The sequence below is a fragment of the Lepidochelys olivacea genome, assembly GCF_965140295.1.
Source record: "Lepidochelys olivacea isolate rLepOli2 genome assembly, chromosome: 4".
NCBI lineage: Eukaryota > Metazoa > Chordata > Testudines > Cheloniidae > Lepidochelys > Lepidochelys olivacea.
Genome location: NC_140414.1, coordinates 66,107,088 through 66,130,194, shown reverse-complemented (window position 1 = coordinate 66,130,194; position 23,107 = coordinate 66,107,088). Strand labels below are relative to the sequence as shown.

Genomic DNA, 23,107 nt, shown 5'->3' with positions numbered 1-23,107 from the left:
TCAACGCATGAAGTGTTCTTTATCATTATGTCTACTGTCTGCACTAATATATATGGAGGTGATTTCTGAATTACAGGAAGGTAGTGGGGGGCATGCTTGATGGAAATGCTTTTAAAAGATGATTCTCTGACCATCTGGGCTTTTCTGTTGATGTCAATACATGTAACTTACAGAATCCATTTCAGCCATCACAGCTAATCAAGGTTATGATTTTTCCCCTTTATGCTATTTCTGTGTAACACCAGCATCACTACAGTCACAAGCTAAATGGAGCATAGTAATGCGTTGTTACAGGATCAGAGATCTGTTTTTTGTTACTCACGTCGTCTGCAGTCCATGAGTGTAGCTTCTGGTACCTTAAATCTAAGTGATCCTCCTGCACCTGGCAGTCTTCCACCTACTTTTAATAATTCTCTGGCTCCAAAGCCTTCTACGTTGACCACATCCAGAACAGTCAAGTTATTTCTGTCATAACATGAAAACCATGTAATCAGCTCTTGATACAGAAAAGATAACTCAGCAAAACAATCCCACTTCTATTACCATCTTGGTGCAAGTCCATCACAGTTCCCACCTCAGCAGCTGCAGAGGTCACACAGCAGCAGAATCAGTGTGCACATTGTGGATCAAATTCACGCCCATTCAGCAGGTCAGCCCAAGGCCTGTGCACCACTGAAGTCCCATTCAGGCTTTCCGAGCAGACGTGATTTTCACCCCCTGTGCAGTGCAGAGCCAAATTCCATGGAGACCTTCCCCAAGATAGTGCACATGGAGCAGCTGGGAGCTAGAGGGTCTGCCACTGGATAGCAGCTGCTTCAACTGGTGAGAAGGGTGGGAAAAATTCCTTCCTTCTCTGCACTCTCTTCCTGCAGAGATCCCAGTACACAGCCTGCTATTTAGGCTGGGCTCTGGGTCCCTGGATTGGTCCCATAAGAGCCAATGTAGTCTACTTGATCACACTACTAACATTACTTGGATTCCTAACATCAAGGAGTTAGATGAAAATCACGTTTTAGTGATAAGAACAAAATTAATAAACCTCTTCTTCTATAGTCACAGGAACAAAACTGATGGGAAATCGAAGGTATTATTCTGCAATGTCAACCACTGGAACTGTACATTTTTGTGTGTTTTTTAATATGCTTATCACGTACAAAAAATCACTTCAATTAGAACTCTATTACAGTATCCACTTCCATAGGACACAAGTGCAAAGTGTAGATCAGATTCTGAAAATCTCTTAAAGTGAAATGGAGGTATTTAAAATGGAAATGTGGTGTATTTGTCTCTGCTGCAGTATTTGGCAAAATTATTTTCTTGAAGCTTATTTGTTTACTTATTGCTTACAAAAGCTAGGTTAAATTCAGAAGCTGGCCTACCTGATTAATATAAGGGAGGCTACTCTTTTGTAGTCAACTGGTGTAAAAACTACACCAACTCTTTGGGTTTCCAATGGTTGTAAATGTAACTGAAGCACCTCAGAACTGGATTTCATGTTAGTAAGGTCCTCCTGATGTGCATCCTGATAAACAAACATGCATTTATTTATTTATTTGGCATAACACATTAAAAAACCCCATCCCAGTAAAGCAGACATTACATCACTGCTCAGCACTGTGTAAAAACATCTCTGGGTAAGGCGCAATTACTGCCATTTAGCTTATTTGTTTTATGAAAATTATTTCCCATCTGACAGCATAAACCCCATCAGATAAAGCTGTTTATTTGATCAAAAGTTCACATGACAGCATTTCTTTTATTATGAGGAAGGTATTATTTTTTTTTTTTTAATTATTATGAGGAAGGTATTATTTTATTTTTTTTAATCAGATTTTACTTGCTAATATGGAAAAAGTATTTATTTTTGTACAGTGGCTTTCATATTAAAGGAATCCCCAAATCACTCTGCAAAGCAGGGAGAGTGGCAGTGCACTGACTGTGCAGAAGAATGTGGCACCCATTATGCACACAGCACTGGACATTACAACCTGATTTAATTGATGGAGGGACTGCTGGCAATTAGTACGATCATTTGAGCTACTGGAAACACACCACAGAGAATTCCTTAACATCAGACCACCACCACCACCAATGCAGTAAGGCTGGAAATATGACCAAGTTAGGGGTTTTTTTGGAAGGATCGTTTATTCTTTCTCACTATCTAAACAAAAAAACAAAACAAAACACAACCTAAAAGCTTTCTACGCCAGCACCGGGCCTCTCCTCTGACACAGAGAAGAACATTTAGCCACCTATAGAACTAAAAGATACATAAACAATAGTAAGGAAACGGGCTTTTAGTTTAAAGATCGCACCTGGCCAATCTTTTTTTTTTTTTTTTTGGTTCAAAGTGTTTTTACGCTTTGTAATATTTTATAAACTGAAAGATAAAATTACAAACCACAAGACATACAATTAACAGCTAACATTTATGAGAAGAAAAACATATGGGGCACATTTGCAAACATAGCCTATAATTCTATACATGCAACTGTGTGCATGTAACCAGGTGTGATTATAACAACTGGTTACACAAACACAGTATTTAGGCACATTATGACACATTCAAAATTTGTGCACACATAATTAATGACTGGGAAAAGGAAAAATTAAAATCTGCCCCTCGTCTTATATAGAGAATAGCTGAGTGAAATTATGTGGCCTGCGTCAGGCCATAGGTCATACTTCTGGCCTTAACATCTCTAGGTGAAATCCTGGTCATGCTGAAGTCCATATGAGTTTTGCCATTGATTTCAGTGTGGCCAGGATTTCATGCTACAACTCTATCTGCAGTTTTAATAATAAATGCACTGTTACAGCTATGTTCTCTTTTTCAATACTTGCTTAATGACTAAGATATGAAAAATGTTCCTTCCACCCTTTCAAAAGTTACTTCTGAAGTATATGGGGAAAACCAACTCCTAAGTAAAAATGGAAACCAAGGCAGAGAAGTTAAATGATTTCTCCAAGGTCTCTCAGCAACTTGGGGGCCTGAGATGAGGAATCAGAAATCCAGATTTCTGGTCCCCCGTTCCAATTACTAGACCAATTCAATTTTCTTTTATTATAAAATTATAGCCAGCTCTATAGGGCAGAACCCCACAAGTACATGGTCAACATTAAAGCTAAACACAAATTTAGTATATGATTTGAACCCAGTGCCTTTTTGAAAGCACAAAGATTCCAATTTAAAAAAACAAACCCTGAAAAGCAAACTCGAGAAAAAGATAGAATGTCAAACACAGAATCTAACGCAAAATGAAAAAACATGATTGAATTTCTATAAACAGCATTCAGCAGCAAATGTAAATATAATGCAGCTAGGAATATATGTTTATTTTTCTAATTTGTCAGATATTTTTTCTGTAAAAATTAGACATCTTACCCTGTGTGCACACTCCTTCATGAGCCTAAATTCAGTGGTTGTGAAATTAATAGCTTGCACATTTGTGCCAAACCTAAATAAATCAAGACAAGAATTTAAGTATTTAAACCAAGTTTGTCAAACATCATTGCATACATTTTTGGAGAAATTACAGTATTGTAATATGTTGGCACTTATTCTTAGGGCAAGACTACTTCTACCATTGCATTTTGGCAGATGTGGAATATTACGGAAACAAAGATCTGCATATTAATAGACTCCATGAAACTTAGTTGTAATGCATGTGCTGCTCCCTCGGAGAACAAGGTGACCTTTTGGCAAGGTCAGATTTTTTCTCCATACAATGTAAAATATTATAATCAAAGATTATACAAGAATCAACAACTGAAATTCCTAAGCAAGATGTAACAACAAAAGCAGAACACCCTTGGCCACCCATATAATCTTCAGGAAACATTTAGTATCAGATCAGTGAAAAATTCAGAACGAATAATTTATTCAATAAATGTTGTCCCTCTTTCTCTTCATGAATTCCCCAGGAATAGATTTGGTTTTCTCTAATTTATTTTTAATTTGCAAAAAAATGTTGCAACTAATTTTTGATCTGTCTGTGAACAATTCAGTTGCAAGTATTTGATATTTGTCACTCAGGCTGTTTGGAAAGGACACATAACTTACCAAACAGATTTTTGTTCAATGAGGATAAACACTGCTCTCAGAAGCAAGCATCTCATGTTCAATATTCATAAATATGAATTCAAAACTCACTTTCAATGCAATTCTGCAATATTTGCTCAAATTAAATCACTTTAGGGAACATTACTTCCAGCACTTACTAGAAAATTTGTAGAGAGTAAATAAAAAAGGGTGCAAATGCAAAGAACATTTGTTAAAAAATTGGAATGAATATTTGTGGACATTTTTTTCTAGAATTCACACAAATACAGATATTAGTCTGAATACATTTAAAAGAACTGTGATGTTCAGGAAGCAATTACAGAAGAATCTGGGCCTTGACTCAGCAAGGTACTTAAATAGGTGCCCAACTTTAAGAATGTGAGTAATCCTAATGTGAGTGAGCAATCAAACTGACTCAAGTCGGTCCCTTTCTCCCATCTCTTGCCCCTCTCCACACAGCTTATACCAGACAAAGAACTCATATGTCATCCAGAGAGTTGACTTAATTATACTGACAAAAGAACTCGTTTTGCTGATATATGCAACATCTTCATTTGGGGGCTTTGCCAATGCAGCTATAGTAGCAAACCCTTTGAAGTGCAGACTAAACCAGAGAGTCTTTCATGTAGAGCAGTTCCCATAACCCTCCTACTCCTTTGAGTGTCCCTAAACTCTCCCTCACCGAATTCAGGCTGCCTTTATTTCTCCCAGAAGGCCGAATGCTGAGTCACATGCCCCCATTACAGACCCTTTGACTCCTAGCCTTCACCTGGGGAGGTAAGGCTATGTCCCAACCCCCAGAAAAGGCCAGCTCAGACTCTGGCAGGCATGTGTTTGTTGAATCCATGCCTTGGGGTTTATCATATAATAGCTGTATCCACAAATTCAGTCATATAACATACAACCAAGGTAGATTCGACGTGATGATTATACAACATCAAAAATGGGATTTAAGATTATGGGGAACCATGCCTCCAGGTAACTTATGATTTTTTTAAAAAGTTAAAACAAGTGCTGAGTAACAACGCTAAGAGATAGAAATAGATCACTAATAAGAAATATCAGTATTCTGAGATAACATTATATTCATTACCATTTGCTGAGCAGACTCAGTGATGCTTGGGGATCAGGATAGTAAGACAGAGGCAGAAGTTGTAGCGTAACTGGGAAGGATGAGGGGTTTCTCAGCACAAAATATTTTACCTAAACAGTTTGGGGGGAAAAAAATTAAAACTACATACTTGTGTGCTAGAATTTTAAAACAAGGTAAAATAATTCAGCATTGGTAATACTGGCCTCATTTTCAAAGGAGTCTCAACCCGACTTCTCTTTTTGCACATTAGAATTTGACATGCACAAAACTACATGCAAAAGCTGGGCATGTGTGTACAATGTTTTTATGCGCAAAAGCAAATGATAGTGCTTGAAGAACTACACATGCAAAAAGAGAGGCTACCTTTTTATTTCCATTCAGTATCAGGTCACGCTGGTAGACAGGAATAAAGTTTCCCCAAAGAAACAGGTGAAGTGCGTAAGACACTATTCTTCCTCACTTAGAAATATGAATGATGGGGGACTACCTGGCTCATGCTATTGATTAATAATTTAACATACATAAATTGAATATTAAGATAATAAACAATATTTGCATATGAAGCCTTTCATCTCCATATGATAGGTTCTAACCAAGGCCAGGTTAGTAGTGACCAAAAGTTGCCCAATGAGAACTGAGTTGCTGGGGACAGTCTTGTTCCAAGACGACATACATCACCTGATAGTCCCAATCTGGGATATTTCACAAGCATAATATTCACTCTTAAAAGATGTATGCACAGTGTTATAAAGATTAACATGGAATTATAAACATCACTAATAGTAAAGATCATCACAGCCGGGAGCAGCCCTAGACGTTTTGCTGGCCAGCATGGAAAATGTTTTCAGGCCCCACGAGCGGTCAAGAAAAACAAACAGCTAATCGGGAGGGAAGGGAGAAAAAATGAGTGGCACAGTTCAGTGTCCCTGAAAGCTGGTGTCCAGGGTGACTGCCCTGTTTGCCAGCGCCTAGAACCAGCCCTGATCACGGAATAGCCAAACATACCGTTCCATGTTATTCATTAGTTTTATAATAAGCTACTCTACGCTAGCTAATGAACGCTTCAATAAACATTTCAGAAGGTGAGATCTACTGTGTATTGTTTTAATCCTCAATGTATGTTAATGTATTAAACTAGATACTTCGACAATTTAAACTGTCGTAGAGCCAATCAGATTATAAGAAACTGGTGTTTTGAGATGTACTGGCATGGAGTTTTCCAAAAGCCTTTTTCAAAACCAGTTTGAAAACAATATAACACTGTGTATTAATAATGTTGAACTGGAATCTTAATAATTTAAACTAGCTAAAAATATACACATTTAGATAAAGCTTGAAAACAGTTATCATTACCATACTATTCTTAAGTGCAGTTGCACTGAAGTTTAATGTCAGGCCAGGCTCTGTAATCAAACGTGGCAAAAAGAAAGCAAATGATTCCTCTTCGGGCTTCTTTTGGTGAGCAATGCGAGACAAAAAATTCCTCCTGTTTAATTGGTGAAAACAGAAAGCTTTGTTAAAACCAAAAGAAATTGAGTTTAGTCTCTGGACATGAATTTTCCAGGAGCACTTTGTTATGGTAGATAAGCTTTTCTTGGGGAAAAAAAAAAGTTTTTAACAAAATAATGCCCATAAGACTGTGACCCTGCATTAACCATCAATTTAAATCTATTTGTCCCTTACTCCTCTGTTTTCATACCTGTAACATGACTCCCCCCTGCTTGTACAGCTCCATTTTCTCATGCTGGAAAGGGGCTGATGTCAATGCTTCACCAACTTGACAAGGACTGCTCATGCACAGACACACACTTTTCCCTTCCCCATGTCCCCAATACGTCGCATCCATTAGGCAAAGGAAAAAAGAGCTTAAAACCTATTGAAAACTCCTGACCCTGAAAAGGCTACTTTTCAACCTGTGGACAGAGAGGATTTGTGCAGCTGCCATATCTGATCTTGTGACACATGCTTTGTCCTCTTTCAGAGTGAAGTAGCAGTGGTGAGGTTACTACAGTCAAAATGTTATTTACATCCAGTGTTCAGGTATTTAAACCAATTATTGACACTGAGTTAAAATGGGAGATGAGGTGCTTAGCTGCTCTGAATCTCGGAACACCTAATGAAAAGACTAACTTAAGGCACCAGAGTCTGAAAGTTTTTGCTCTTATTTTCAAGTATACTACTATAGCACAGCAAAATTTGTTTCTTATAATACAATATGAAATTTACTACTAGCTGCTGGAATTAAGAACGTGAACAGTCTTTGTACAAACCTGCAGGCTTCCCCATGTTTTATTTTCTGCCATCTTTCATAAAGCTCACTTGCAAGTTCGGAATCCACATTCCACGTAGAATGGTCCAGAGACAAACTCCCTTTCCAAAACAGATTTGCTAAAATGATAATAGATTTCCCATATTTTACTAAAACGTCATTTACTACCTTTATCACGCTGCCCCATAACTTGAAGAACTGGTATCAATACAGAAAGCTATTAAAAAAAATAGGTACGTGTGTGTAAATTGGATATTTGTACAACTAGTTGTGCATGCTTTTGAACACTCAAGTAGGACTTTTTTTTGCTGTATCTTACATTTGGAATTTTAGGGCTATATTTCATCTCAGATTTTTATACAGAACTCTTAACTGATGTCAATGGGATATACGTATCACAGTTCAGTATCTCTAATATGGTGCAAAATTACATTATAGCACCTGCTAGTAGCCAATAATCATTTCCATTTTAGCTCCCCTCTTCCAATTGCTGATAATTTTCTCAAACAAACAAATTCCATTAAAGTCAAAAATATATTTTGAAAGTTAGAACTGGTTTAAGCATTTTTGAGTTCTGTGAGCAGGAATTAGAAATCTGGAATATTGTGTTTGCTACACATTACTAAAATCCATGCAGAGGAGCAACAATTTAAGAAATTAGGATATTCTTAAATGACATAAAACTTACTTGTACTAACCATATATATATTTGTACTACAAATCCAGTAACAAATACGAATATTTTTAGCTACTTTTTCTACATTACCAAACTGCTAGTAGAGGCCTAAAAATAAAATAAACCTACCTGTATCAGACTTTCCCAAGTAACAGTGTATATCACAATGTGCTACGGCTTCAAAATGGAGATCCCCCTGCAGAAAAACAATGCTTGAACATCTGACAAAGCAACACTGTAAATAAAAGAAATCTAGATACATTTAACTAATGAACATTAAAACTTTAATCAATCAAATTTATTCAAGAACAGAAAGCCTGAAACGTTGTAGCCCTTGTTTTGGATGAATGATACACCGCTGTATGATTCTGCATGAATGGAGGTTGGATTGAGCTCCCTTTGAAAATCTCACTCAGTAGATCCTTCCCATCCCTTATTCTAGGGGTGGCCAACCTGTGGCTCCGGAGCCACATGTGGCTCTTCAGAAGTTAATATGTGGCTCCTTGTATAGGCACCGACTCCGGGCCTGGAGCTACAGGCACCAACTTTCCAATGTATCGGCGGGTGCTCACGGCTCAACCCCTGGCTCTGCCACAGGCCTTGCCCCCACTCCATCCCTCCCGCCCCCTCCCCTTCTATGCCCTCGCTCTTCCCCTCTGAGCCTTCTGCACACCACAAAACAGTTGATCGGGAGGGGAGGCGCTGATCAGTGAGCAGGAGGTGCTGTGTCAAGGTTCCTTCCCCACTCTGAACTCTAGGGTACAGATGTGGGGACCTGCATGAAAGACCCCCTAAGCTTATTCTTACCAGCTTAGGTCAAAACTTCCCCACGGTACAAATTTTTCCTTGTCCTTGAACAGTATGCTGCCACCACCAAGCATTTTAAACAAACAGGGAAAGAGACCACTTGTAAAAGTCGTCCCCCAAAATATCCCCCCAAGCCCTACACCCTCTTTCCTGGGGAAGGCTTGGTAGGAATCCTCACCAATTGCTACAGGTGAACACAGACCCAAACCCTTGGATCTTAAGAACAATGAAAAATCAATCAGCTTCTTAAAAGAAGAACTTTAACTAAAGAAAAGGTAAAAGAATCACCTCTGTAAAATCAGGATGGTAAATACCTTACAGGGTAATCAGATTCAAAACAGAGAGAATCCCTCTAGGCAAAACCTTAAGTTACAAAAAGACTCAAAAAGAGGAATATACATTCCCTCCAGCACAGCTTATTTTACAAGCCATTAAACAAAAGAAAATCTAATGCATTTTCTAGCTAGATTACTTACTAACTTTACAGGAGTTATAAGGCTGCATTCCTGATCCGATTTCCGGCAAAAGCATCACACAGACAGACCAACCCTTTGTTCCCCCCACCTCCAGATTTGAAAGAATCTTGGTCCCCTCATTGGCCATTTTGGGTCAGATGCCAGTGGGGTTACCTTAGCTTCTTAACCCCTTACAGGTGAAAGGATTTTGCCTCTGGCCAGGAGGGATTTTATAGCGCTGTATACAGAAAGGTGGTTACCCTTCCCTTTATATTTATGACACACTGGCTGCTCATGGGGGGCTGCTGATGTATTACTGTGGTTCTTTGGCAATGTACACTGGTAAATTCTGGCTCCTTCTCAGGCTCACGTTGGCCACCCCTGCCTTATTCTATGATTTACTATTCCAAAAAATCTAATACCTATTAATGAAGATTACTAGGCTCTAGAAACAGTAAGATCTAAAAACCCCAGAACCTTAATTAAGCTCCTTTGAGCATACATATGATACGATCTTTAATTACATAATCATATACTATTTTCCATTGGGCCCCTACTTCAATCAGTGCATAGGATATGGACATAGCAAAGGGAAGTATTAAGGTGGCATGGGCAACCATAAATCTGTCACTTCCCCACTTTTGAGCACCTGCTTTTGCCAGCTAAATAACGTTAACATAGTTTTTTGTATGCAATATACAAACAAGTCTGTGGAATACAATACCTTGGACAGAGTTGAATAAATCCGCAGAGGTATTGCAAACATCACTCCTACATTTGTAGCCAAAAATACATTGGAAAATACATTTATTACAGTGTCTTTGACACTGAGCTTCAAAGAAAATACATTCCAACAGCCTGGAGGTAGAGTCAAGGGTTCAGCGAAGTTCAGAATCTAGAAGGAAACAATCAGATCATATTGGTCAAAAATTGTGGGGGTTTTTAAAATCAAAACTGCAAGAATTATTTAAGTGTACTTTTGGATATGAATTATATATTTCTAAAGGTGATATTTGCTCCTAATTGTTTTGCTTCTACTATCATGAAATTCTTAACTCCTATATACACATACGTAAAAAACATTGGTCATGAGGGTAAACTATCAGGACGCTAAAGTACCTTTTTAAATACAATTGCATTTGATTTTTAAAAATTCTAGGCACGTGCATTTGTACACCTAATTTATCTTTGAAACCTTTGTGATTTTACAGATGAATCTGGGATCTGAGTGCACAAATGGCTAATTCTATGCCTAGTTTGTCATTTGAGCATGCACACATCAGCGTTGTTTGTTCTAATGAAGCAATTACATGAAAAATTTTGCCTAAACTTCTAAAAATAAGGCCTCTCTTTTGTAAAATCTTTAATAACTTTGCACAAAGCTCATCCATTCACCAAAAGATTTCCAATATAGCCTATGAAGAGAGTTTCACTCCTAACATGTACCAATAGCATAAGCAGCAATTGTGAGAACATTTACTATGACAGGGTAAAATTCTGTACTTTAATGCACATGTATGACTGCCACTGCAGCCAGGATTTACTCTAACATATACTAAAACAATCACACCAAATAATGGACTGTAGTCTTCTGGGGCCTGATAAAGGCACACAGCACTTTTCACCAACTCCCACCAAATTCAATATGAATTGAGGACACTCAGTTCCCCAAAGAACTGGCTCAGAATTTTGAAGGACTGAACCCTTTTACATTAAGGAAAAGACATTTATAGGATTCTAAAATAAAACTTACCTTTAAAATGTTCTTAGTCTCTCTGGCTACAAAGACATCATTTAGTTCAATGCTAAAATCAAAATTGTTTGTAAACCATATAGACCAAAATCCTGAAGTATTATGATGTGGCTCTATGTGAAATAATGCTGCAGCAGGGTCAACTCCAAAATACCTGTAGAAAAACACAGATTAAAAATGCATGGGTCCTTGAACATGGGAAGCCATTCAGACAGCCAGACAGATAAAAGTTTCACTGTTGGGAAATGAGTGTTTTTAAGGACTCTGGAGGAAGAACAAATTATTATATTAAAGATCAGAAGACAAAGTAACTCTAAGAGGGATGGATAGCTAGTCATACTTCTGTCTCGCTACTTTAGAGTACAATGCTGCCTAGTGCTTTCCCTCTTATAATGTGGTAGCTGTGATAACACTACTGAGTCAAGACTAGAAAAAATGTTCAATTTCCAGTTTTCCATTACAGTACTGTTCCTCTAAAGTAGGAAAAAGAGAGCTGTAAATTTATCTCAGATTCTAAATCAGGCCTATGTGACCGTAACTGTTTAGATTTCTTCTTACTGAATCTTGAAGGTTCACGTGTATGAAATACAAAACTATTATATGAAATGCCATGGGGTTTTATTTTGTTGAAAGACACAGCAACGATAGGCAGCAGTCTGTACACTCGTGCTTAGTACCATTAAGTGAGAAAGTTAGCTTGCTTTGACTCTACAGCATATATTTGAGCACATTTTACAGGTTCCTTACAATTCTAGCGAATGTTTAAAAAAATCCCACAATCAACTTACCCTTCCATCACAGGATGGGAAAGACATGCTTTTACTGTTGTAGTGCCTTCTAATGGATTCATCTTCACATCACTAGTATAATGGATTTCATTGTCACATGATGCAGCTTTATAAAGGAAAAGTGAACACATATGTTTGAATAAAATCTCTGTAATAATAATGCTTTTCATGTGAGGATTTCAAAGATCTGTACAAAGGAAAGCCTGTATCAACAGCTCTGTTTTACAGAGGGCAAAATCAAGGGATGTGAACGTTAATATTCTGATTTTTAGATGCGCTGAGTATTGACTTAAGACATTCATGGGTGCTCAGCACTTCAGAAAATCAGACCATAAAACTGATTTGTGCAAGATCAAACCGGGAGTCAGTGGCAGAGCTCAAGTCTCCTTACTCCCCGTCCGCTACCCTAGCTACTGAACCAAGCTGCTACCCTCAAGAAATAAAAGGCATGCCTGGGAAAATAAAAAACTCACTCTACCCCTCTACCGCTTTCGTTGCCTGCTCTTTCTTAGAAGGATGAGTCCCACACTCATTATGAAGTAAATTCTTTGAGCAAATGTATTTTGTTGTCCCCATCACCACTCCCAAAACAGACAGACAAACAAAACAAAACACATGTTTTTATAAGAAGCAGAGGAAAGAATTTGGAAGCACTGATCAAGAGGGTGAAAGCATAACAAAAATGTGTAGAGCACTACAGAGTACATAAGTGACAAAGTTTGCACGACAACAGTGATCCGAGTCAGGGAAACTAAATAAGAATTTCAGTAATAATGCAGTAGATCAGCAGTTCTCAAACAGTGGGTCACGACCCTGTTTTAAAGAGGTCGCCAGGGCTGGCATTAGACTTGCTGGAGCCCGGGGTCAAAGCCAAAGCCCGAACCCCACCACCCAGGGTCAAAGCCAAACCTCAAGGGCTTCAGCCCTGGATGGCAGGACTCAGGCTTCAGTCCCCCTTCCTGGGTCATGTAGTAATTGTGGTTGTCAGAAGGGGGTCACGGTGCAATGAGGTTTGAGAACCCCTGCAGTAGATCATCGACATGGCCTAGTGGTAAGAGCATGGGGCTGACTGGAAACAGCAACTTCTAAACATTAACCCTAGCTCTTCCACAAACATGCTTTGTTGACTCAGGCAATTCTCTCAAACTATCCCGACAAAAACTGCCATAAAAATGTACCACCCAAGCACAAAAGTGTACTATTTAAGATTTTTAAAATAAAAGAATCATCCAAATGATTAAAGGAAACCTAAAAGGTACATGCAATAAATGCTGACAATCAGCTGACAATCTTATTAGTCACCCACTCTCTCTTCCTGTTAATATTGCCTGTATTGAATCTATGATCAGGGGTGTGTGTATGTGGGGAGAGAGAGCGCACACGTCTGAGAGTTACAGAATGATACAAAATAGGATGGAAATAAAATAAGTACAAAGAATTCTTCCTCCTCCTAGCCCAGTATGTTTTAAGAGAGCAACGCTGCACAGATAAGTTTGTCTTGAGCCTTTTCAGAGTACCTTATAAGTACCTCGATATGTACCTCATGTAATCATATTATATACATAAAATATACATACTGTACCTTTGCAAACAATGGAAGCAACTTTTGTAAAATTTGTGGTTGAAGAAGGAAGTTGTATTGGCTCAAACTGCACAGATGATGTATCCTTTTGTGAGAAACGCTGTATGTCCTGCATTAAAATGATACATTACCAATCCCTGTAGCACTATTACCATTATATTTTTAGTATTTAATTCATCTTCTTGACAAACTTAGAAGGAACAGTCATTTATCGTATGTGATGAATAGTTTTGTGGCTTTTATTTTGGTTAACCGGTACATTAAAAATCATTATCTGAGCTGTTGTTTACAATCTACAAATGCTGCTGGACACATATACAAACTTAAATGTGGTAAATGCGTCTTAAAATAAAGAAGTGTGCTATCTGGCGACAGCAAAAAAGTAAGTAGTAAAGCTAGTTAACATCCTAATTAAATTCAATACCTCCGAATAGGATTGCATGAAGAACGTAATTACCTGTATCTGTAAAACGCTGTTCCCTGAATGCAATACATACATGTTTATTGTGGAATCATCTGTCCAAAAAAATGAACATCCAGATAAGTACCAAAGATCAAAGTACTACTGCTTTGTCAGACAGTAATATGAGAAACAATATCAAACTTACTTAAATGAAAATTAGGAGATAGAATAATTCTATGTGAAAAAATGTCTCTTGTAAAAATTAGAAGTTAATCACACATTGGGCCTGACTCTCCTCTCACACCATTTTATGCTGGTGTAAATCCACCATGCCATATCTTTGGCCCTAATTCTGGGGGCAAAAATCAGCTGGAAAGCTGACATTATTACCAGCTCCTAAATTCCCAGCTGGCACACAGCCCTATCCACAGAGCCAGCATAGCCTCCCTTTTTCCAGGCCATGGTATAGGGTAGCCCATAGAGATAGGTATTTGCCAAGTAAGACGGGGTATTAAGTTAAGGCAGAACCATTACAAGGCCTGTAAAACAATAGCTTAGGTGACAAAGCATAAGGCCCAAAAGCCTTAGCACACACAGTTAACTAGGAGTAACCCTAGATTATAAAAGAGACAAGACAGAATGCAGTAATAACTAAACTGCTGACAGGTAACCACAAGATGCCAATTCATACCAGCTTGGGATATTTTAAGTAAGGTACATCAGCAGAGGTCTGACCACAAGAGTACCATGGTAATTAACAAGCTTGAAATAAACAGGCTAGTAACCTATGGGAGAAAGGCACCCCAACATTAGTAGGGTGAGGAAATACACATAAGGAAAAGAGGAGAAACCTCTACTGTGAATACGCATTAGGCATAGTGGCAGTTTAACACATTATAAAAGTTGCATCCTGACCTGTGTGGGAGATGTAACTCTTGGGAGACCCCAGGGTGGTGACCACTGGCAATGATGGTGAGTCTGATGATGAGGATGATAACAAACACTTCAGGTCCTTTTGCAAGGGACGGTGTGAATATATGGATGCTCAGAGACACATTTTGAATTATCTCTATCCACCTTGCTGGTCTGGAGTGTTTGTAACTTTTCTCACTATGTTAATAAAACTATTACAAACACAGAAGGTTCTTCCGATGTGTGAAAGTTGTAACCATGCACATCGGGGTTCCCAACTGAACAGTAATTTTAATAGTGGGCATGACCTTGGGACAATAACCTATCAAGTCTCAAAGTGCTGGGAATTCTTAAGTAATCAAAATAATTAATCCAAAATCAAAAGATCAACAAACAATAGGATGTATGGCTGTGGGAGAGGTGTGTGGCTAAAACTGCACTAAGTTACTGTAGGAGCCAAAGTGATCCCAAGATCAGGGAGCCACAAATGTGCTATAAAGCCTCCTTTGTACACACACATACATGAACATACACCCCAAATTTGCAGGCCACAGAACACATGATCTGGCTTACTGACTTGAACAGAGTTACTCTCGATTCACATTGGTGTAGTGAGAAGAGACGCAGACTCCAAGTCTCTCTTACTTAAGCACATCAACGTAAAGAAAACTAACAAAGATTATTATCTGAAGTTGAAAAGCTGCCCACAGGAACCATCAAGGCAAAAGATCTATAACTTCCCACTGCCAGCATCATAAAGGAATTATGATGGGCCTTTACCCTAGTGTATAGGGATTTATGATTTGCATTATATTGAGGAAGCGTGTAGCTTTTTAAAATGCTCTTCTATCACCTGAATCCATTAAAAAGGATGTTACAGCCATACCCCTGGACATGACAGATGTGAACATTTATCCACAAGTGTAAGAATAAGTATGCTTCCACAAGTCAGTGCAGCAAAACACTGCTATCTCAGATGTGAGGGGAAATAGATTTACTGTGGACATATCAGCTCCATCAGTCAAATGTAAGTATCACTCCACTAAACTACCAACGCTTCCAACCACACAGCAGGCTCTGGAAGAACAATAAATGCGTTTTGCACCCAGACCTTGAAATATAGTAAAAACGATAACTGAATCATTTATCTGTTTTCACAAGTTGTTTTTTCTTCTAGCAGACAGTACAACTGGCAGAAAACCTTATTTTTGTTCTAATGTCCCAAAAAACCTAAACAATTATAAAGGTGGTGATGCGCTATAAATAATTAAAAATCAAGGATATCTAATCCCTTGGATTTGAAGAAAAATTACCTATTTACCCAACAAACGTATGATGCAAAAAATGTATGTAGATGGTTACTTCGCTTGTGGAATTCTAGCCTCCAAAAATGATGTTATGAAGATCCTTTATATTATATTATCACAGTAATTTCCACAATGCCTGCTCTTTCTAGGTCCTGATTTCTTTGCAGGTCTAGTTCTGTTAATCTAATTCCTTGGAAATTTGAATACTACAGTTTTCATCAATTGCACTTTTGCTGAAAGGTGAAAACAAAAGCAAACACCACCACCACTACCCATTTTGTGCAATTTAAACAGACACCTAAGAAAAGGACATTTCTGTTCCATACACAAATCTTAAGGGAAAAAGAAAAGAATGTCACAGATGTAGTTTACAACTGCAGATGGATGCTACCTCTTTCATTAAGAAACACCACCACAGTAATTCTACATTAAACACAAAATGTAAAACCGTTTCATTTCACTAATCTGGCCTTCTCATTAAACAGCAAAATAAAGAGGATGTCACTGAGATCAATATATTGGTGTATACCAGATTCTGAAGTGTATATAAAAGCAATTTCTATTAAAATTAACAGTCACGTCTTGGATTTACCTGAGGTCTCAGTTTTGTCCATTGCTACATAAACTACAAAAAGATTCTCCAGTAAGTACTGTCTGTGATCCACAAATTCTTGCTGGGAGTTTTCCATTCTTAGTACTAATCTCATTTTTAGCAGCACTGGATCGTCAGACATAAAACAGCAACTCTGGAGTGACAAAGGAGGAAAAAAGGAGGGGAAATTTCATAAAATAATCCAATTAGAATAAAACATACTGAATTGATGGTCTCAGCCAATTTCTAATGGACAAACGTTCTATGCACATCAAAGGTACCAATCCCGGGGCAGTAATTAGAACTTTTGATGGAATTCTCAGTAGAGGCAGAGAACTACACAGGTACAGAAAGCAAATTCCACTCGAATAGGCACTTTTGGGGGGCGACGTGGGGAAGCCTTCCCCAGCAACACTGCACCTCTTTCTGGATAAACAGAAGATTGCAGTCTGCAGGGCGCATTCAGCAAACACTCAGTTCACACACACACCTACACAAAAAAGTAAAACCAAAGCATAGCACAATGGGGTCCTGGTCCATGATTTGGACTCCGAGGTGCCACAGTAATACAAGTGATAAATAATAAAAAAACATTAAAACGACATTAAGGGTTAAGCCTCAAAAGAATCCAGTAACAGTAGTTTCAACTGGAAGGTTTGGCCTTAGGACTGTAAAACATTTTCATTTGTAAAATCCTTCACTCTGAATAGGGTGTACTATAAACAGACTAGGGGAATAAATTCCAAAGGTGGGGAACCTTCAAATGTGCAACAAAGAGTGTCCAAGTTCAGGGACTGAGAGAAAGAGCACTCAGCTGACCTTAAATAGTATGGTGAAGTATAAGGTAAGAGACGCAATCTAGATCCCAGACTTCTCACAGCTGTGAGATTCCAAAAGATAGAAGTGGAAAACATCCAAAATAGTTATATAAATAGTATTCTATTATTGTTTAATAGTGTGATTAATTTTTTTAATCGCTTGACAATACTTTGCAATGCCAGCTACAAAAGTGCCATGCAAACGTCTGTTCTCACTTTCAGGTGACACTAAATAAGAAGCGGGTAGCATTATCTCCTGCAAATGTAAACAAACTTGTTTCTCTTAGCAATTGGCTGAATAAGAAGAAGGACTGAGTTGACTTGTAGGCTCTAAAGCTTTACATGGTTTTGGTTTTGAGTGCAGTTATGTAACCAAAATAAATAAATAACTAAAAATCTGCATTTGTAAATTGCGCTTTCATGATAAAGAGACTGAACTATGGTACTTGTATGAGGTGAACTGAATAATACTATTTTTGTTTATCATTTTTTCAGTGCAAATATTTGTAATAAAAATAATATAATGTGAGCACTGTACATTTTGCATTCTGTGTTGTAACTGAAATCAACATATTTGAAAATGTGGAAAAATACCCAAAATATTGAATACATTTCAATTGGTATTTTATTGTTTAGTAGTGCGATTAAAACTGTGATTAATCGCGACTAATTTTTTTTTAAGTTAATCAGATGAGTTAACTGTGATTAATTGACAGCCCTAATGTTTATACCTAAAACCCTGGTCAACGTTCCATTACAATGAAATGTATATGTCATACCTTGAGTTGTTGGCACACATTGTTATGTAAACTGCATTCAAGATGAACTTGTAAGAGACTGTCATTTGTAGTTTTTGCCTAGAAAAGTAAAAACGAAGACAACAGTTCAAAGAGTTTGATTTAACAGATTCTATCCAGTCAAATTAGGCCCAAAGTTTACATTTTGTAACTTTTTGTAAGGCCAATTAAAAACTATTCCCATTACTTTTCTATTGAGATTCTAAAAGATACAATGTTTTTTCTCCAAAATGTAGGCTTTTGAAAGCTAAGCTTTTACACAAAATCTAACATTTTCATTTGTTTTTAAAATCCATAAATCTAAATCACTGGTTTTAGATACATGTTTTTGTGCAATACATGACACCCAAACATTGCATCACTGAGAACCTCCAGGTGAAAACTGACTATAAATGAGTGTGAAGTTGACTTCATTATTTTCATTGTACTAGTTGAAGGAAACGCAAAAGGCAAACCAACAAAATAACAAAAAACAAATGGCAATGTTGTCAATTCTTTCAATTTCAATAAAATGTAATCCCGGACAGTAACATCAGCAAGGTGATAAGTTTAAAAAAAAAATTATTTTTTTTAATTTGACTATTATTTTAGGGTAACATGGCTGCCAACCGTCACTGCTCAATGAGAAACTGTATCATTTCCACTCCTACTTCCATGTCAAACTATTATTATTATTATTATTATTAAACATTTTATACAGTAGCAACATATGATGAACTCTTATAAATCTTAAGCTCCTACTCGATTTTCTCCTATAATACTTTTTTTACATATAATAAAGGCTTCCTTCCTCGTCTTCCTGCGTATTTTCTTTGCTGCTTGTAAAGCAGCATATTTGAAAACCTGCTGGGAGGCTAAATTTGTGGTTAGATTTCCTGGATGCAGCCCTGACGTTCAGGCCTCACACCAAAGCAAAGAAATAAACTACCACCACCACCAAGAAATGATTTTCTGTTGCTTCACCTTTTTATCCATTTGAAAGAAAAAAATGAATGTGTTTATTTTGCCAGCTTCTAAAATGTTCATGCAGGAGCACTGTCTAAAGCCAGATATAATGCATGCAAACCATGTAAAATATTGTCATACATAATTTGTCATACTAACAATCCATAATAGTTTTGCGCTTCTCCTCATCAGTGATGGTCAATTATGCCAACTTACATGATGGTTTGGGAACTAATTTAAGATCACAGTCAGTCAATTTTTCAGTTTTGACCTCACTCAAATGTGAATCAAGGTCTGCAAAGGTGCAAGGAGCCAGTGTAATCTACTAGATCCTTCCCTTTAAAAAAACTGAAATAATTTGAAGTTGAAAGAGGCAGAACTGTGAAAAATGTTAAAAGTTGCCATAAGCTAATGCATATTTTTGTCTCTGATGAGCTTTTGTATAAAAACCTCACAGGAAATTTATTACATTATTTGCTCAGGGAAGAGACATGCATTTAAAATCCTGAAAGAAATACGATCAGAAGGAGACACTTTGAAGCCTTTTTCTACTGATAAGGTGGTGGTTTTATCACACAGTAAATTCACACCATGCATAATGCTTCTAATGTAATATGTGACTGCGTAGAGCACAACAAAACAAAAAGTCAACATGCTTTCTTTGGTATTAACTCAATTTATATAGCAAATATTGCAGAATCCCACAAGGGGGAGTTCTAACACCTCCAGAGTTTAATCGCATAATTTAAAAAAACATTTCAAAAAAGCCTCCTTTTCTAGCACAGCAGCACTCTTGAGGAATGGGAGTCTCAAACAATTCACCTCTTTTTGCAATTTCACTTTTTTTTGTCCTAATCAAATTATGCAAGTAGATCAAGCTCTCAAATCCAATATATGCACCATTAACCTTCCACAGCTATTACTGGCAGTGGGGTTTCAACAAGACAATGGGCTTATGTGAGCAGACCACTTACAAGTCAGCTAATTGGTCTGATAAACCTTATCCAACTTGGATTTCCCTTCTGAACCTTCCTGGAAAGAACTATATTTTTTTTCACTAGCCTATACATCACTACTTTATGTATTCTTTTCCTCTGCTCAAAGTGCTTAAGACTCCTTCAGATTTTCTCCACATAAAGGTCATCTAAATGTAATACTCTGAGTCAAGTTTTTCTATAGCTTTTTTTGAACTACTTCTCTCTCTACTTGGAGTAAAGACTATTCTGTCTCTTAGTCATATATCTGCTACTTTGGAGGCTTTTCATGTCATGTTCCATTTCTCATGTCTCCTCTCCATTACGTATCAAATGTGGTTTAACAACTTCTTATAGGATGAAGTTTATCCTAAACCCTTAAATCAGGGATTAGGTGATGAGGAAAGCCTTATGAAAGCCCTACGTGCTTTGAAAAAATTTCATTCCTAATAGGAGTAGGATTCACAAGATGATTTGCTATTGTCCCAGATTTTTGGTCTGTAACAGGGTGCTGGCTAGGTGATCCAAGCCAGGCCCCTGTTAGCCCAACTCCAGTTAAAAAGGGAGTCAATTAGGGCTGGCCAGGGAGGCCACACCCTAATCACCTGAGCAGCTACACCTGCGGGCCTGAGCAGCCAGCCTGCTATATAAAGCTGGCTGGGAGGAAGCAAAGGGGAGACGGAAAGGGAGGAGCAACAGGCTCTAGATCCCAGCTAGCAGGAGAAGCTAGCGGTCTCCCAGGGTATTGGTCTGTAAGATATGTAAATAGTAGGTGGAGGGAACAGACATGAACAATAAGAGGACACTGGTGCATGTACTTTGGAGAGGTCTCCGACTGAGTTTGTGGAGGGGCCGAGGAAGGCATTGTTACACAGTCGTAATGACTTGACCTGTCAATGGAGTTTTATTCCCCCAACTTTTATGGTGATTACTATATTTCTGAATTTCACTCTGTCCAGTCTAGATTTTAAATGCCTTAGAGCAGGGAATTTCTGCCTTCCTTTTGTTGCCCACAATTGCTAGGAGCACAGTAGTCAAGTAGCCAATCTGGTGCACCAGTTGACCAATCCCAATCATAATAGTTTTGTTTTGAATGTCCCGGATGCTGTAATTTGTTATTTTAAAAGAGTGAAGCCACTAAAGGGAAAAAAAATTCCAACACACCACCTGTATTTTATGTTCATCTGCTGTCTATAGGGATTTTTTAAATGTACAAAGATAACTTCAGAAAAGAAAAGGGTTCTTCATTCTGCTATGACAGACAATATACATCGTGTGTCAAGCCAAGTGTCTTACATAATTGACAGGATGCATATATCACAGAAGTGAGGACAAAATAAGGAATCTTAGAATCAGTACACTGTCAAAAGCAGAGCTTCCATGAAAAAAACCTTCATCACCTTCATCTGCTGTTCTTGATTGTGTAAGTATTCTGTCCTATAACACAGAAAACTGCTACGGCATGTGAATCATAGCAGAATGTGAAATTATACAGTGCCTTGTTCTCATAAGAAGCAAAATGAAAAAGCAAAAACCCGAGTCAAAAAGATCTAGAATGAGCCCTGTGTGACACAGATAATAGAACCAGTTTGATTCCCTTCACAAATCTGCAGTAGCTTCTCTATATATTTTATACTGAGAATACACACACACACACAAACAACTTCAGCTCAATGGTTTTTCATCAGGATTTGCCAAAGTCAAACAATTCTGTGGATATGCTTCAATTTTGACAAAATTCTGTCAGACACCAGACAGGGTTCCAATGAAAACCTGTCTGGTTTCCTACCAGCATGCCATGCCTGCCTGGCTCCTGAGCAGCACACATGATGGGCTGATGGAACGCCCTGGGAGTCCCGGCTCCCAAGCTCTTAGGCTTACAGCTCTTCAGCAGCCTGGGATCATGGGCAGCCTGCCGGGCAAGGTGCCTCAGAGTCAGGACTTCCAGTAGGACTGGGTGGAAAATGGTAATTCCCTTTCAGGGAGAATTCTGAAACTTTTGGTTTTCTTTCCGAATTGAAAAGAAATCAAATCTTGAAATCTTCCCTGAAACAGAATTACCATTCTCCATTCATCTCTAACACACACACATGCAAACAAATATTAAAATCAACCTGGACTTTAATACAGGGCCATTATACATTTGTATATTTTGGATATTCTAAGCTTCCCATCAGTCTGTAAAAATGTAACTAGAGACTATTTCATCTCATTAATTACTGTGGGTGAAAGGGGCAATTATGAATGTTTGATTAAGTGGTTTGCTATTATGGACATTTTGTTTTGCTCTGAAAATTGTACTGAACATACAGGGATAGTAAATATAAAAAAGGGTAAAAATCGTCCTATAAGCAAGAAGCAGTTGGTTTGATAATAAAGATAATTTCCAAGAAAAACCTCAGTTTACTAAAAAGAACATTTTTAATGGCAAGATTAATGGGAAAGCAGGTAGGGGGACAGAGGGAGAGGAAGAGGAGTGCAGGGGTGGGAATAGAGGAAGAATGCTAATTTCTCAAAGGGAGAAAAGAACTGAGTAAGAGTCAAAATTACTACAAATCTTCAAGTCACTTCTTGGTTTGCACCAAGTAGAGATGGTGCAGAAATAGAAACCTTTAAAGAAAGAACAACAGATTGGACCAACTGACCTACTAGGTTCCCTTTCCAGCATAAAAGTTCAAGGATTCTACTTCATATTACTACATTCTGATCATTCATTAAAAACAAACAAAAAACCAGTCTGGTGGTTCTGAGTAATAATCATCATCAGCGAAGCATACTTTTACCCATCCAAACAGAGAAAACATCACAGACTGTTGGCTGGATTGTTTTCAAAATATTGTTCAACCAGCACCAGAGCGGTTGTGTGAAGCTTG

The 23,107-nt window shown here is 37.9% G+C and overlaps 1 protein-coding gene across 4 annotated transcripts in view; it reads right to left on the bottom strand.

Annotated features, from left to right (window-relative positions):
• Positions 1–23,107, bottom strand: part of TMEM131L (transmembrane 131 like) — a 127,627-nt gene that overhangs the window by 31,055 nt on the left and 73,465 nt on the right. For 3 of the 4 annotated variants that reach the window (XM_084626925.1, XM_084626924.1, XM_084626927.1), the window contains 15 exons: positions 18,298–18,375; positions 16,701–16,854; positions 14,805–14,867; positions 13,944–14,002; positions 13,487–13,595; positions 11,905–12,010; positions 11,117–11,270; positions 10,088–10,258; positions 8,231–8,297; positions 7,427–7,544; positions 6,510–6,642; positions 5,157–5,266; positions 3,386–3,458; positions 1,380–1,522; positions 323–465 (listed from right to left, as the gene is read on the bottom strand). In XM_084626925.1, the coding sequence (XP_084483051.1) occupies positions 323–465; positions 1,380–1,522; positions 3,386–3,458; positions 5,157–5,266; positions 6,510–6,642; positions 7,427–7,544; positions 8,231–8,297; positions 10,088–10,258; positions 11,117–11,270; positions 11,905–12,010; positions 13,487–13,595; positions 13,944–14,002; positions 14,805–14,867; positions 16,701–16,854; positions 18,298–18,375 (1,681 nt within the window). The remainder of the gene's footprint in view (positions 1–322; positions 466–1,379; positions 1,523–3,385; positions 3,459–5,156; positions 5,267–6,509; positions 6,643–7,426; positions 7,545–8,230; positions 8,298–10,087; positions 10,259–11,116; positions 11,271–11,904; positions 12,011–13,486; positions 13,596–13,943; positions 14,003–14,804; positions 14,868–16,700; positions 16,855–18,297; positions 18,376–23,107) is intronic. The other variant, XM_084626926.1, reaches the window with a different exon arrangement.